The sequence below is a fragment of the Sphaeramia orbicularis genome, chromosome 8, assembly GCF_902148855.1.
Source record: "Sphaeramia orbicularis chromosome 8, fSphaOr1.1, whole genome shotgun sequence".
Taxonomy (NCBI): Eukaryota; Metazoa; Chordata; class Actinopteri; order Kurtiformes; family Apogonidae; genus Sphaeramia; species Sphaeramia orbicularis.
In genome coordinates, this window is record NC_043964.1 from 36,825,318 (window position 1) to 36,840,433 (window position 15,116).

At 37.6% G+C, this 15,116-nt stretch overlaps 2 protein-coding genes across 6 annotated transcripts in view; one reads left to right on the forward strand and one right to left on the reverse strand.

Moving 5' to 3' along the window:
* The window catches only part of epn2 (epsin 2), a 30,437-nt gene extending 26,743 nt beyond the window's left edge, over nt 1–3,694 (forward strand). For all 4 annotated transcript variants that reach the window (XM_030141151.1, XM_030141150.1, XM_030141152.1 and 1 more), the window contains one exon: nt 214–3,694. In XM_030141151.1, the coding sequence (XP_029997011.1) occupies nt 214–569 (356 nt within the window). In that variant the 3' untranslated portion in view covers nt 570–3,694. The remainder of the gene's footprint in view (nt 1–213) is intronic.
* Nucleotides 3,695–6,404: 2,710 nt separating this feature from the next.
* b9d1 (B9 protein domain 1) overlaps nt 6,405–15,116 on the reverse strand; it is a 9,065-nt gene continuing 353 nt past the window's right edge. Inside the window, exons 1-7 of one of the 2 annotated variants that reach the window (XM_030141154.1) lie at nt 14,886–15,116; nt 14,680–14,748; nt 13,758–13,869; nt 12,492–12,588; nt 12,206–12,268; nt 8,711–8,778; nt 6,405–6,811 (exon numbers count right to left, since the gene is read on the reverse strand). The exon at nt 14,886–15,116 is cut by the window's right edge and continues 344 nt beyond it. In XM_030141154.1, the coding sequence (XP_029997014.1) occupies nt 6,669–6,811; nt 8,711–8,778; nt 12,206–12,268; nt 12,492–12,588; nt 13,758–13,869; nt 14,680–14,748; nt 14,886–14,948 (615 nt within the window). In that variant the 5' untranslated portion in view covers nt 14,949–15,116 and the 3' untranslated portion in view covers nt 6,405–6,668. Of the gene's footprint in view, nt 6,812–6,868; nt 7,001–8,680; nt 8,779–12,205; nt 12,269–12,491; nt 12,589–13,757; nt 13,870–14,679; nt 14,749–14,885 lie in introns of those variants that run through there. The other variant, XM_030141155.1, reaches the window with a different exon arrangement.

Sequence of the window (15,116 nt, forward strand, 5' to 3'; positions counted from 1 at the left end):
TCTATGCATTTCTTACAACTTTTTTTTTTTTTTGATAAAAATGGCCACTCATTTGACCCCCTAAGGAAATTTTAGCCGATTTGCATTTCTGATTTCATTAAATGTATTATTGCTAAGAGCTGTAAACTCAGTTGCTTCTTAACACTTTCCTTCCTTATCATGTAATCTACCTGGAAACCCCATCATATTTGTTTTACCTGTGTATTTACTCAGGCGGCGCCGCTCCAGCTGCAGCGCCCCATGCCAACCCCTTCCAAGTGAGCCAGCCAACTCCCCCCACCCTCAACCAGATGCGCGTCAGCCCCATGCCCTCCGGTTTCGGCTCCATGGCCGAGCCCATGTCCTTGGCCTCCGTGCCCGCGCAGCCCATCACCATGGTCCCCCTGGCGGGAATGGCCCCCATGGGTCGCGTGATGCCCGGCATGGGGGTCGGCCCCGTGGGAGGGGGGACCAGCGTGGGGATGAGCGCGGGCATCCCGGCGTCCATGTCCATGCCGCAGCCCCTGATGAGCATGCCCCCCCAGGCCGGGGCGCAGCCGACCGGAACCACCAACCCCTTCCTTTTGTGAGGGGGATGACTCGGGGACGAACGGCCCCAGAGTGACCCTCTCCTGTCTCTCTTTCTCTCTCTTCCACTTTGGCTCAATAAGAAGCTTCAACACGAACAAGGAGATGTCTTATCCCGTTTATCCCTTTATAACTAACTCCGAGGCCAGGTCCAAGCTCCAGCCTGGCACCTTCCTACTGTACCTTACCCCAGACTCTTTTCTTCCTCTCTCTCTATAAATGCTTCAAGCTGCCTACTCCTGTGTGTTCCATACTGATCTGACGGTGATGATGTTGATGATGATGATGGCCACAAACAGACTAGACTTACAGAGCAGTAGTGGTGTTTACAGTTTTTCCACGGAAGCAGGACAGGATCCGGTCTCTCCTCCTTTCAGTCTCTGGCCTCCTCTCCCTTCCTTCCTGTTCCCTTTTGTGGAGGAGTGACAGGAGAGTCTGACTATACTAACGCCAGGATCTGATCTCTACGCTAGAGCTAATCTTTTATAAGCCCCATCAGCTAGTGCGAGTGTGTTTGTATGCGTGTGTGTGTATGTGCACATCTCAGTACTTTTACACTGTGTATATTCCAGTGGGAAACTCTCACACTGGAGTAGGAATGAAAGAGATGGTCAGATGTGTTTATACTTTGTGTGTTTGCGTGTTACTAAGCAGGGATTTTGCACAATATTTGCTTTTGTTTTATTTTCGTTCCTTTTCCGCGACTGTTGGGCTTCACCGTCACACCTTAGCTTAGGGAGGGAGGCTCGCCGCTTAAACGATCCGGACAACACACACACACACTGCCTCGACTCTCGGTACCACACAGTAACTCCCGATTCGGTAGTCGCTCCCTTCGCCTCGGACCGTTTACCCGACCCTCCGCACGAACTTTGACCCCCAGGGGTGACGGACACTAATCAGAGATGAACCCCTCGTTCTAGGAGTCGGGGAAAAGCTCGCATTCGTACGTTAACGCTCAGATACTAACAGCCACATTTGGATGTATTTGTCGCTGGATGTCCGTCTGTGTGTGTGTTTTCAGAGCAAAAGATACAAACTGTGATTGCATCAGTATTTCATTATCTGGATTTTTACATGCAGTGAGGCATTGTGGGACTTATTTTTTTTAATTATTATTATTTTCACTTTATTTCTTTCTAGGGTCAAAGGGAAGAGAGAGGGCTATGTTTATGAGTTTGTGAGGTCCCCATCCCCGTCCCCCTTTTTTTTTTTTTCTCACACAGAGAAGTGGAAGAGAGAGCCGACGTAGAATTGGCTTAAAAAAAAAGTTAGTTTCTAATGCTTGCGAGTCAAAATAAAGAGTACAATGTAAGCATCTGCAGCCTTAAGTGTATTTGTGTATACGTGTGCGCGCAACCGTACGTCAAAACAGCGGAAATGCATCGACAGCGTTGCACACAAAGCTCTGAGTTTAAAGGGCACGCCAGCCACCGACAGAGTTTTCCTCTGAGTGGATTTACTTCGGCTAATCCGTCTGCAAGAACATTATCTCGTGGACGTACACACTCCTCCGCTCAAAAAAAAAAAAAGGGTTGTTCCTGGACCGGTCTATTGATAGCACCGGGATTCCCACAGCGATCAACAGCGAGACACGCCACGTAAACAAGCGGTTACTTTTTTCGTCGTTTTTGTTTATTTACTCCTAGATTAGATCCGTAGGCGATGCTGTGTGAGCGTCGGAGCTTCGTAACTAGCTTAAGCCACGTGTCATCTCCGTTCTCTTACGTCTGTTTTTTTTCTATCATTCTGTCATAGTTTAGAGTCTTAGAAGCACAACTGTTACCAAAGTCATAGCAACTGTCATTTGTCAACATCATACTTTGAGTTTTTTTTTGTTTGTTTTTTTTTTAAACAGTAGGGTCATGCCTCACTGACATAATTTTGTTTATACTGTAGATGCTCGCGGTATTAAGATTTTATGTTTTTCAGAGCTATTTTACGATTTGTTCAAGAGATAGTATGAGGAAGTGTTACTGAGCAGCTCATTTACTGACAGCAGGCCGAGTGTCTACGTCTCCTCAGTTTGTCGAGAAAACACGGCTAAACATGAATCGCACCCGGTTGTATAAAACCCTTCGTTGTAGGTCACTGTACTCCCTTTTTTTTTCGTTTTTTTTTCATTTGTTGTTATCACTGCCAATGTTATTATCATGAAAAAGGTGGGGTTTTTTCTTTTTCTGTTTTTGTTTTTTTTTTTCGGTGCAAGTTGGTGCGCTCTCCTGGTCTGCTGTGGTATGAAAGCTACTCCACAGGACCCTTGATATTTCCACTAACTGCAGACCTCCATTTCTCTCAGGCAAAAGGAGGGGCAGCTCCAACTGTGTGTATGATTTTAATGGTGATGATGATGATGATGATGCTGAGGGTGGTGATGATTTTTATGCTCTGGGGGGGGTTCCGAATGAATGGTTTTGGCATTTACTTGCAGACCAGCAAATATTTTAATCTCAACTAAATATATGCAAAAATTGGAGTCGGATAAGTAAAAAATATATGAAGACTTAACGCTGGATGTTTTGCAAATAGTCTTTTTTTTTTTTTTTTTTTTATTCTCGTTCAAACATGTCACTTTCTCACCGGCCTAGGCCTCGCTGCACCCCGGAGAATTTTGTTACGGATGCATCAAAAAGGTCCGACTTGAACAAATCCGACACTCCCAAACGGTCGGACGACTGTGCAGCTCGCAGATGTTTGACGGTCGTAGTCGTGGTCGGTGCAGTGAAATCGTGGCCTGTGCGTTACTCTGTACTCACTACGCTTTTATCAAGAGGACTAACTGACTTTACGGACTGTCTTTATACGCGTAACCCGCCTCCTTTATTCTTTACCGTTTCTGTCTATTTACCCTTGTCATACTGTAGTACTGGGAGCAGGCTGCTTTTTTTTTTTTTTTTTATCGGATACATGCTCAACCCTGGCATTATAACTGTATAATATAATTTATCATTTGTACTATTGTAACATACTGTTCTTCTGTATACCTTATTATTCTGTGTAATGGGATTTTTTGTAGGAAAAGTCACCGTGGTATTTTACCGGCATCTAAACAAACGCAGCAGGTCGCACCCTGTTGGATGTAGCTGCATTGGTCAAAATAAAATGTGTATCTCTTCAGCTCTGTTAATGTATTGTCTGTGTATTTTTTTTTTTTTTTTACTCGATTTACAAGCATAAACAGAAGCATTTTTACACACATTTTTGTAGAAATTGTGTTTAGGTTAACCCATAAAGACCCAGTGCTACTTTTGTGCCAGTTGTTAAATGACCTTTCTTAACCTTCCGGTATCCGGGTGCGCTTTTTAGGCACACTTTGCACTTTGTGTTAAAAAAAAACTTAATATTATTTTCCACAATTTAAATCAGGTTAGAATTCAAAAGTTGTTCATTTGTGCATGATCTTTAAAATTTTGCCCACCAACTAAAATTTGCACATTGTAAACAAAAGAAAATTACAAGACTAGCATCTGTCTCCCACGTGTGCCTAAAATGCACTATTTCTTCCATTATAACCACTGTTTTTGATCCGAAAACCATTAAGGCAGAAATCCTGCTTTTACTGATATCTGGGCTTCATTTTAGAGGTGAGGGTCTGAATTAATTTGTTAATGTTGTTAATGTTGCTGTTCATCATTGACATATGCCAGGCTGAAAAAATCTAATGATATGTAATCAAATTTTTATGTAGTATTTTGAAAAAAAAAACAAAAAAAAACTTTTTGTGTTTTTTTGCATCAAAAAATGTAGTGATATCATGATGAAAAGAGATCGTTTAAAAGGTTAAAAAAATCTAAAATGAATGATTATTTGATATGTATGATTAGGGCTGACCTTGATTTACAAAAATCAAATTAGAGCAGAAAATTAAATCAATATATAATATTTAATAGTTTGATTTATAGGTGTGCATTTTACGCACACTTGGTGACAGATGCTAGTATTTTTGAACATTTGACCTAGCGCCAAAAATAATAATGCAAATTAACCGATGTTGGAGTTAATCACTGACATATGCCAGGCTGCAAAAGTCAAATAATATGTGATCCACTTCTTATGTAGTATATTGAAAAAAAAAAAAAAAAATCTTTTTTTATTTTTGCATCCAAAAAAATGGTTTGTTTACATTACAAACACGGCATTTAAAGGGTTAAAAAATGTGACAGTTATTGAGTATTTGGTATTTTTATTTACGGCTCAAGTTGATGAAATAGAAAAAAGTGTAAAAGAATTAAAAACAAACTGTATGAAAAATTTTTTGACATTATTCCACAAGTGTGCGAAAATGGCACACTTGGTGCTTAGTAAGGGCCTTGCTGGACGGGATACCGGAGGGTTAAATGATTTATCACCATTTATTATAATATCTTCTGTATTTTGCATTTTATCAGTAGAAATCCGGTATTTTCTTGTATTTAATTTACTGATCATGAAGCTGTTCATAAAAGCTCTGATTAACCCTTTCATGCATAGTGGTCACTCCAGTGGACAGTTCTTCTACAGCTGTTCTCTCGTATATCCATAGATTTTGTTTTAGTTCCATATCAGCCAACACAGTGAACACTTATGCATTATCCCATACACTGTAATTCATACCATTACTGTAACTTTGCTGTTCTTGATAAATCTAATCTACAGTAACATGTTTGAGTGTAAATCAATTGCTTGTTATTGTTAATAGACTGTAATTAACCATTTTTCTTAAACAAAAAGTTTTTTTTTTTGCATATTATCTCCATAAAATGAGTAATAATTAATATGAGAGTATGTTAAAATGTGACAAAACACCAGATTAGCAGCATTAAAAAAAATTATTTTATAGTTTTCACACAGTGTATCAGTAAATACATGAGTCTTGGCTTCAAAAATTAAATGCATCATGTCCAGCTGAGTGGATATTTTTGCAACTCCATGAAAAATAGGTTCATAAAAATATTTTCGATTGCATTGTTTTTTTCATGCCTAAAGAGGAATTAAAAACACTCAGGAAAAATAACTTGATCTCACATTTTAGAGACAATCTGACCCACATTTTTACTTTTAAATTCATTTTTGATTTCGTTGGACCATAAGGGATTATCCAAAACAAGGAGCTACTTTATGTTGAAATAAATATTGGAATGGCAATCAATTAAATTTCGCTCTCTGACGGGACATTACTGCGTTTTGACCCATTAAGGTTCTCATAATTCATGCATGAAAGGGTTAAAGTTAAAGGTTATATCAAAAATGGAATAAACTGCAGAAAAAGCTGCGTTTTCAGTAAAATATATCATTAACCCTATAACGCCACACGTATCATATTTGATGCATGAGTTTTGAAGCCCTCTACATGATCAGTGTGATATTTTTTTGTCTTGAAAAACCTGATGTATACAATTAGATACATGCAATACACAAATAATCCACCAGGGGGGAGGAATTCATTCATCAGAGGCCTTTCCAGTGACACTACAAGGTTGTCATTAATGAGGAAGGAGGCAGAAATTTGCCAGTTTTGAAAAGGAATTACCAGTTTGTTAGACATGTTTACACCCCGTTACACGTAAACCAAGTATTTCCATCCACTGTCATTGATCCAACTCCATGGGTTTTACTGATGAATCGATGTTGTAGAAGATTACAGTGTTTCCACAGTAACTACAGAGCCTCTGAACGTCCGAATGGGTCATATCTGATGACCATGAAAAGATGACAAACTGTATTTTACACCAATTATTAGCATGTATTGATAGAATTAGTGGATCAACAGTTATTAAAGAGTTTAGATCAGTAGATGCTTTTGGTCAGTGATGGATGTTTGGGTCTTTATGGGTTAAACCAGAACAAAATATTCCGTCCATTCAAGTATATTTTCCATATTTATTTTTTTAAAAAGTACAAATATAGCACAGAAATGTACAACCATACAAATGCTTATAAAACAGTTTCTTATATTTGAATCAATCTAAAATGCTCAGTTGAATCTCTATAAATTTGAATATAAAATCCAAGTATGATAAAGCGTTACCTTGAAAGAGTAAACAAGTCACTGAAACGTATTTGTAAAGAACCAAATATCCTTAAAGGCTGAACCAGGAGAACCTGTGGATCTGTTAACCTGTTCACAGCTGTTCTTCAGATGTGGCAGAGTATGGGTGCGTGTTGGCAGGGTTTGATGGTCCGGTGTCGTAGCCCATTTTCTTCATGTCTTTACTCATTACGTGAAAGGAGACGGTGACGAAACCTTGTGACCGGACACGCGTCACTGCAAGACACAAATAACATCAACAGATCAGATGAAGTGTCGAAGACTGGACCAAACATCCTACTGAATTTTGGTGAATTTTGCATGACAGTTAGATTTACCGTCTGAAGCGTAATACTAACAGTAAGTACTGTTGCTGTGCTTGTTTCATGAAATTGTCTTTCTATATTCAGGTCATTATAATGAACACTAGGGTGGTTCACGAAATAAACTGTCGCCAAATTTTGCCAGATTGCTTTTTGCCTTGTTCCAATTGATATTAGAAGCATCTGTACCAAAAATGGAGTCAATTGCTGCACATTTAGGGTTGGCACACTTTTTCACGTCTGTTTCGTCTACATAATGTATTGGCATGAGGCTTCCCTGGAAACACATGCTCCAAAGAATGATTTGGACTTGATCCAGAGTTCGCATCTACAGTACTTTCCGGACTATAAGGCGCACCAGAATATAAGCCGCACCTGACTATAGGCCGCAGGTGTCCACATAGTGACATGAGATATTTACACAGAAAGATTGTGAACAGACAGATTATTTAAATACTTATTTCCATACTTTAACTGCTTTTTTCCAAACAGTGCCTGTAACACAGCAGGAACAGGCTGGTTCAAAAACCCAGAAAAGTTATTGATCTCTCTCTTCATCTTCCTTCTGCTCATCAAAACCACTGACATCGTCTTCTTCAGTGTTGGAGTTGAACAGCCTCAGAAAGGCTCCGTCACACACCTTCTACGTCTCTCCTCCGTTGTTGCTCAATGGCACTTCCGTGCTGCAGCTCTATTTCCTTCTTAGACAGACACATCGATTGCTTTTAACTTAAAAGCTGCAAAATATGCATTTCTTCATGTGTTTTACATGATGAGGGTTTGTGCATGACACGCAAAATGATTGTTAAAAGTTCAGATAAAAACTTCTCCTCTTCATCACCTCTTCCACCTGTCTGTCTCACTTTTGCGCTTCCTGCTAGAGCGCCCCCTGGAGGCCGTTAGCCCGTATAAATCTATACTCGAGCTGCATCGCTGTATAAGCCGCGGGGTTCAAAATGAGAAAAAAGTAGCGGCTTATGGTCTGGAAAGTGCAGTATATCTGGATAAAAGCATTACAGATACCGCACTGAAGAGCACTGGACGACATTGGTGGTATCTGTCAGAAGAACTCATCGCCCTGGCATTTTTTGATGCTCACATTGATGCTGAAGAAAAGGAGGCAATGCTGACAAATCTTGAAAGACGCCCTGGGAAGATGCTCAAAAGACTTGATGCCAAGTCTTTCTTCTGCAAGAACAGTACAACTACCATCTCTAGCCTCGTCACTCACCGCTCAATCCATTTTGAAGTTCTTACTGAAGGCCAAATTAACAGCACAAGTAACCCTGAAGATGTGAGGTCCATTCTCACAGATGAGAATCTGCGACAAAAAGTCTGTTCCTTGAAGGTCATCAATGACAGTGCAGAGAGAGGCACTGCCTTTATTAAACACTGTCAACAATCTATGCCAAATGAAGACCGAAAGCAATTTTTTGTACGCATTGTGCAAGGACACAGAGATAAAGTATCAAAGAGAACATAGTCATCATACGTGGAATGTTGTGTTTGAACTGTTCTAATGGTGTAACATATGTAGCAGAAGTACTGGGAGAGATTATTAAGGAGCAGATTTATCTTTGTATTGTTCAAGTTATGTTTCTGCGAAAGTTACGCATTCTTATGTAGAACAATAAAAAGTGTGCCACCCTTTGCTGGTGTCCTGTTGGCTCAGTTTTTGGTACAGATGTTCACAATGGCAATAGGAACAAGGCAAAATATGACCTGGCATACTTTAGAAAACTTTTACTTATACCAATATACTGTGAACCACCCTAATGAACACATTTATCCACACATGAGATATGAAACAAACCTTCTCTGCCTTCACCCTGGGCCACCACTTTAGGGTCTGTGTACTCCGGCCGCCGTCCCAACAGCCAACTGAACGAGGGAGACAGAACAGCTGATTTTATCTGCCAAAAGTAATGGGTATTGTGCCTTCAACTAACCTAAACGACAGTCACAGAAGAAATTATTAGACCATCAAAAGTCATCAAAAACAATGGTTATGCAATCAAGCACTGACTCCTGTGTGTATCATGTGACTAGGTGACCAGGTGATACGTGTAAGTAGGGTGGATAAAAAAGAAATAAATCAGAGCCAGCATGTCAGGGGATTTTACTTAAAGGTTCAATGTGTGATATTTAGTGGCACGACTTTCTCCCTGAGGATAAATAAAGTTGATCTGTATTTTTTTGTATCGGCGAAATCAATCGATTGTAGCCAAAAGAATAACCCCAGAACACCATGATATACTCAATATTTGGATTGTCCATTTTATTCTTATAAGGGATAATAATTCAAGTTCACACTTCAAACAGGAAGGGGCAGGACTAGATAAACTTTGGCTTCTTTCTGTCCCCTCTCAAACTGTGTTTTATGAGTTGATACATTCAGTCGCAGACAAAATAATTAGACCATCAAAAGTCATCAAAAACAATGGTTATGCAATCAAGTACTAACTCCTGTGTGTATCATGTGACAAAAACAGACAGAAAAGAAAACATGGAATGTCTAAAAGCACTGTTTTTGTCAGTACGATGCCATAGGTATTGATGTAAGAACTGAAGTGATTTAAGTTATTATCAAGAAAACATGGAAAACGGATAGATATCAGCTCTGAAATTAAACTGTTATGATCTATTTTTGTTGTTATCATTATATTTGTCCAAACAAATGTACCTTTAGTTGTACCAGGCATTAAAATGAACAAGAAACTGAAGAAAACTAGGGTGGTCTAATATTTTTTTCTGTGACTGTATAAGTCAATATCAAGATCAAAATCAGCCTTTTCTATAAAAACATGAAGACATACAGTATATATATACACTAATACATCTGTGGTGCTTGGAACAGGTTTTCTACACTATATTTGTGACTATTTTGTCTTAATTGATTAAAGTTGCTGATATGTTAAGCATCTTTTTATTTATTATATAATCTGATAATCTTATTTTTAGAATTTTATATGTTACCTCTACAGCAGTGATTCTCATATGGTGGGTCACAAACCTGTTTTCAGTGGGTCAGAGGCCTTTGGGCAAAAAATAATTTTAAGAAACCAATCTTATGCTTTATTTTTTGTGGAGCTGAGCATCGCCCATTCATACTTCTCAGCAGTAGGTGCTGTAATACGAATTAACACCAGACATTTCACAGCATAAAAGAAAACCCAAAATCTTTCTATTCATATTATGGCGAAACTCAGGTATAACAACAAATACATCAGATATGGTTTTACCTACATTGAGGACCAAAACCTTAGTGTGTTTAACCCTTTGAATAAGTGACTGAATGCACATTTAATTTTTAACTGAATGCACATTTTTGGTTTTGGTTCAAATGTACTCAATTCAGTGTTAAAGGGAATATTTCCATATTTACCATCGCCATCTGCTGGTCAGTTTGGTTTATCATTAAACATGTCTTCTGTGTTTTCATACTGCGGTATTCAGTATTATCTCAGGTTCAAAACACCATCTTTTTATTAACCCTTTCGTGCATGACTTATGAGAACCTTAGGCAAGATTTTTTTTCTTGAGTGTTTTTATTCCCCCTTAGGCATGGAAAAAACAATGTGATTGATTTTTTTTTTTTTTTTCATGGAGTTACAAAAATGTCCATGCATTTGATTTTTGAAGTAGTTGTGTTTAAAACCCAATATCAGAAAGTACGGAAGAGGATTAGGGCCACTAGAAAAAAACATACAATAAACTAGGGTCCAATATGTATTTTTTATTATTATTCTGAGAAAAAAAAAGTCAGAATTCTGAAATTAAAGTCAGAATTCGGAGAAAAAAGTTAGAATTCTGAGTTTAAAGTCAGAATTCTGAGATGAAGGTCAGAATTCTGAGGAAAAAAATCAGAATCCTGAGTTTAAAAAAAAGGAAGCATTCTGAGATTAAAGTCAGAATTCTGGGAAAAAAAAAAAAAAAAAAGTCCAAATTCGGAGTTTCAAGTCAGAATTCTGACTTTTTTCTCAGAATAATAATAAAAAATATATATTACACCTTTTTTTATTTTCCAGTGGCCCTAATCCTTTTCTGTAAGAAAGTGATATGAAAACGATGAAATAAAAACACTTCTAATGCTACTAATCCGATGTTTTCTCACATTTTAACATATTCTTATGCGAGTTATTACTCATTTCATGGAGATAACATGCAAAAAAAAAACCTTTGTGTCTAACAAAAACAAGTGGTTTACGCTCAAACATGTTAGTGCAGATCAGGTTTATCAAGAACAGCAAAGTGACAGTAATGGTCTGAATGTCAGTGGATGGGATGATGTGTAAGTGTCCACTGTGGCTGATATGGAACTAAAACAACAAAACCCATGAATATACAAGAGAACAGCTGGAGAATAAATGTCCACTGGAGTGACCGCTATGCATGAAAGGGTTAAATAAATTTGAGAAGTTTAATTTATCAGTGCGGGTCATGGCTTGTCGTTGAGGGGTGATAGTGGGTCCTGAAGCCAGACCAGCTGATACCCACTGCTCTAAAGCATCTGGAGTACACTGCTTTGGTAGAGAGTTCAAAACAGTCCGGGTTCAGAAGGACACAAAAAATCTGGAAGTTTAATTTTCCAAGACTCAAAGTCATGAAATTAACTACATTTTGACTAATAAAATAAAAAAAAAAAACAAGTAGAGGCCTGTTAGATTTAGACAGGAACACGGAGAAAAAATGTTAGATGTGTAGATCTTAGTGTTTCCTTACGGTTCTTGGTGTTTGATAAAAAAAAAAAAACAGCATTTTTGTAGAATTTTGGACCTCTATTGTTACAATCCATAGAAAACAAACAGGTTAGTATTTGAAATGATTGAAAGACGAGAATAAAATGGAAATAAAAAGAAAAATGTCTATTTCTGTTAATGTAGTTAAAGATTGTGAGTGGTCATGTAATTATATTATTATTATGGAAAATTTAATAATTTTTTAGTTAAAAACTTATGAAATTCTGGCTTTAAAAATATGTGTAAACCCTAAATATATGCTACATATTTTCACGTTGTGATAAATTGCACATCTATCTTTATTGAAATGGAGACAAACTGATGATACCTGTGTGTTTGTGTCTGTCAATAGTAGCTGACAATGCATACTGATGTGGAGTGTTCTGACTACAAAGGCCTCAGACTGCATCCTCAGTAGTAAACACATGCAGACACAGACGAACAGTAAATATTTGATAAAGCTCCAAGACAGTCTGCTGCACCCAACAGGCACACAGCATCATCTGCAACACCACATCTGCTGAGAGACGGAGAGCTGAAAGCGCATCAGCACATGAAACGCATCTCACCTCGTGAATTTCTGAAGCCTCCATGAGGGCTCAGGAACAAACATGGGGATGTTTCGCGAGTGCCTAGGAAAGATAAATTAAAGAAACATTTTTGAGTTGATGTGATAAAACCCTCATCCTTAAAACAACCATTCCTTGAGAAAGTGAGTCATAAACAAAATAAGATACGACAAAAGAGATTTTCCTTGTGTGGAATTTTTATCTGCTACACAAAATCTGAAATAAAGAAATGACAAATGATGCAACTATCGCTACTCGAAACGAAGTGTAAACAGGTAATACTGACTGTCCAGGTGTGAAAGGGATGTGTGTTGCTCCGTAGCCTCTGACCACATCGTTTCCAAACACATCTGGACCGTACACACTCACCACAAGCTGAGGCCCTAGAAAATAAAGAGGAAATAATGTTTGACTCTCAGGCAGTCTGACACAGTATATTTTTAACCCATAAAGACCCAGCGCTACTTTTATGTCAGTTCCTAAATGAAATTTTCTCTATATCTAACCTTTCTAATGTCATTTATCAACATTTATCTAGAATATTATCCTCTGTATTTTGTATTTTATCAGTATGAATCAGGTATTTTCCTATATTTAATTTACAGATCATGTAGATGTTATAAAAGCTCAAATTAAAGTTGAGGGTTACTATATCAAAAGCAGAGAAAACTGAGGAAAAAGGGACTTTTTCAGTCAAATATATCATTAACTGAACAGAAACCCAGTGTGTCCATCCACTGTCATTGATCAAACTCCATGAGTTTTACTGGTGAATCAATGTTGTTGAAGATAATGGTGTTTCCACGTTCACAACAATGTCTCTAAACGTCCACACTGCAAAAATCAAAATCTTACCAAATGTATTTTTCTCATTTCTAGTCAGAATATCTCATCACACTTAAACTAAGACATAATCACCTAAAGAGTAACTTGTGAGTGAGATATAAAGAACTTATTTTTAGACAATAGATCTTAAAAATCTTGTTTCAGGAAATCTTACCAAGATAATTTTAACTCGTTTTCCACTGGCAGATTTTTTTTTGCTTAATTCAACATTTTGTTTGACTTAATTCAAGCAAAAAAATCTACCATTGGAACAAGCGAAAATTATCTTGGTAAGATTTCTTGAAATAAGGTTTTCAAGATCTATTGTCTAAAATTAAGCTGTTATATTTCACTGAAAAGTTACTCTTTAGGTGATTATGTCTTATTTTAAGTGTGATGAGATATTTTGACGAGAAATGATAAAAACACAATTGGTAAGATTTTTATTTTTGCAGTGCAAGTGGGTCATATCTGATGACTATGAAAAGATGACAAACTGCATTTACATCAGTTATTTCCATGGATTGATAGGATTAATGGATCATCAGGTATTAAACAGTTTAGATTAGTGGATGGTTTTGGTCAATGATGGATGTTTGAGTCTTTATGGGTTAAACATGTAAAGATGATTCCTAAATTGTCTAAAACTTTCTTAGAACCTTAGAATGCCCAACAAAGAAGGTGTCATCAAATGTAGCAGCTCTTAGAGTGTGTGTGTGAACCTCACATCCACATGGGCTTGTGCTCTTAAAGGTCGTTTCCAGTGGAAAGTTCCATATTAATTTGTGTGAAGACTGGTTGCCTTTGCAGGTTATTTGAGTGATCCCTTCCTCCAGCCCCTGAAACAGAAGACAGGCAGAGATTTGAAAATAACCTGATGATCAGACATTATTTTGGCATTCATGCATGCCTGTGAAACGTTTTATATCCTTTAGAACAGGGGTGGCAAACATGCGGCCCTGGGGCCAAATGCGGCTCGCCAAAGGGTCTAATCCAGCCCGTGGAATGAATTTATGAAATGCAAAAATCACACTTAAGATATTCACAAAAATTTTCGTTCAGATTCCATATACAAATCAGTCAAATGTATCATAATAACCTATAAATACTTACAACTTCTCTTTGTGAATGTAAACATTTGCATGTAATTTTCCTGTATTTATACTAAAACAAACTATCATTTCACAAAAAAATGTAAATATCCTGAACAAATATGAATTCCAAACTTCCAAATTTCAACAATAATATAACAGTTAGCAAACATTTATGTAACATTGCGTGTAATGCACATGTACAAGTGATATATACACACACACACACATATATATATAATCACACTTATTTTTCTCAAGAAATTGCGAGGGTTTTTTTTGCTGGTTATTCACATCTTTTTGTTTGGATAGTTTGTGAATGTAAAAATTTTCCTAATTTAATGTTTTGTTTTTTTTGCACTAAAACACAGAGAGAAACTTGGAGTTGTTATTATTTATTGGTTATTATGCTATTTTTTAAAATGGTTTGGCCCGCTTGAGATTAAAGTGAGCTGAATGTGGCCCCTGAAAGAAAATGAGTTTGACACCCCTGCTTTAGAAGTTCACTATTTTGTCAGACTTTGGTAAACCTTTGCTGCTGAAAATCCGGTTACTCACCGACGTGGGAGTCCAGTCATGTCCGTAGACAAAACAGTATTTGCAGTATAAATTATCAAATTCTGGAAACTGGAATAAAACAACAAATATCAAGTCAACGCCTAATAATGTAGGCATAATAATGAAAAACTACTGACACAAATTCACCACTGCGAATGCTAGCAGACATTAGCCGATAAGCTAACTCAGACACACACACTACTCACGTTGGCTCCTTCAATTTGTCCGTTCACTGTGAGGAGAAACACTGACGGGTTACTTGTAGCCATTGTGGCTTAAAAAGGGTCAATAAAAGCCTAAATACGTCTTAGTTTAAACATTAATCCACTCCATAACAGTAAAAATGCTACGATAATTTGCTATCTCTGATGCTACTTATTGTCCGTTGCTAGGGCGACGCTTGCTCCTCCCTACGGCTGCCCGCGGGGTCCAAAATG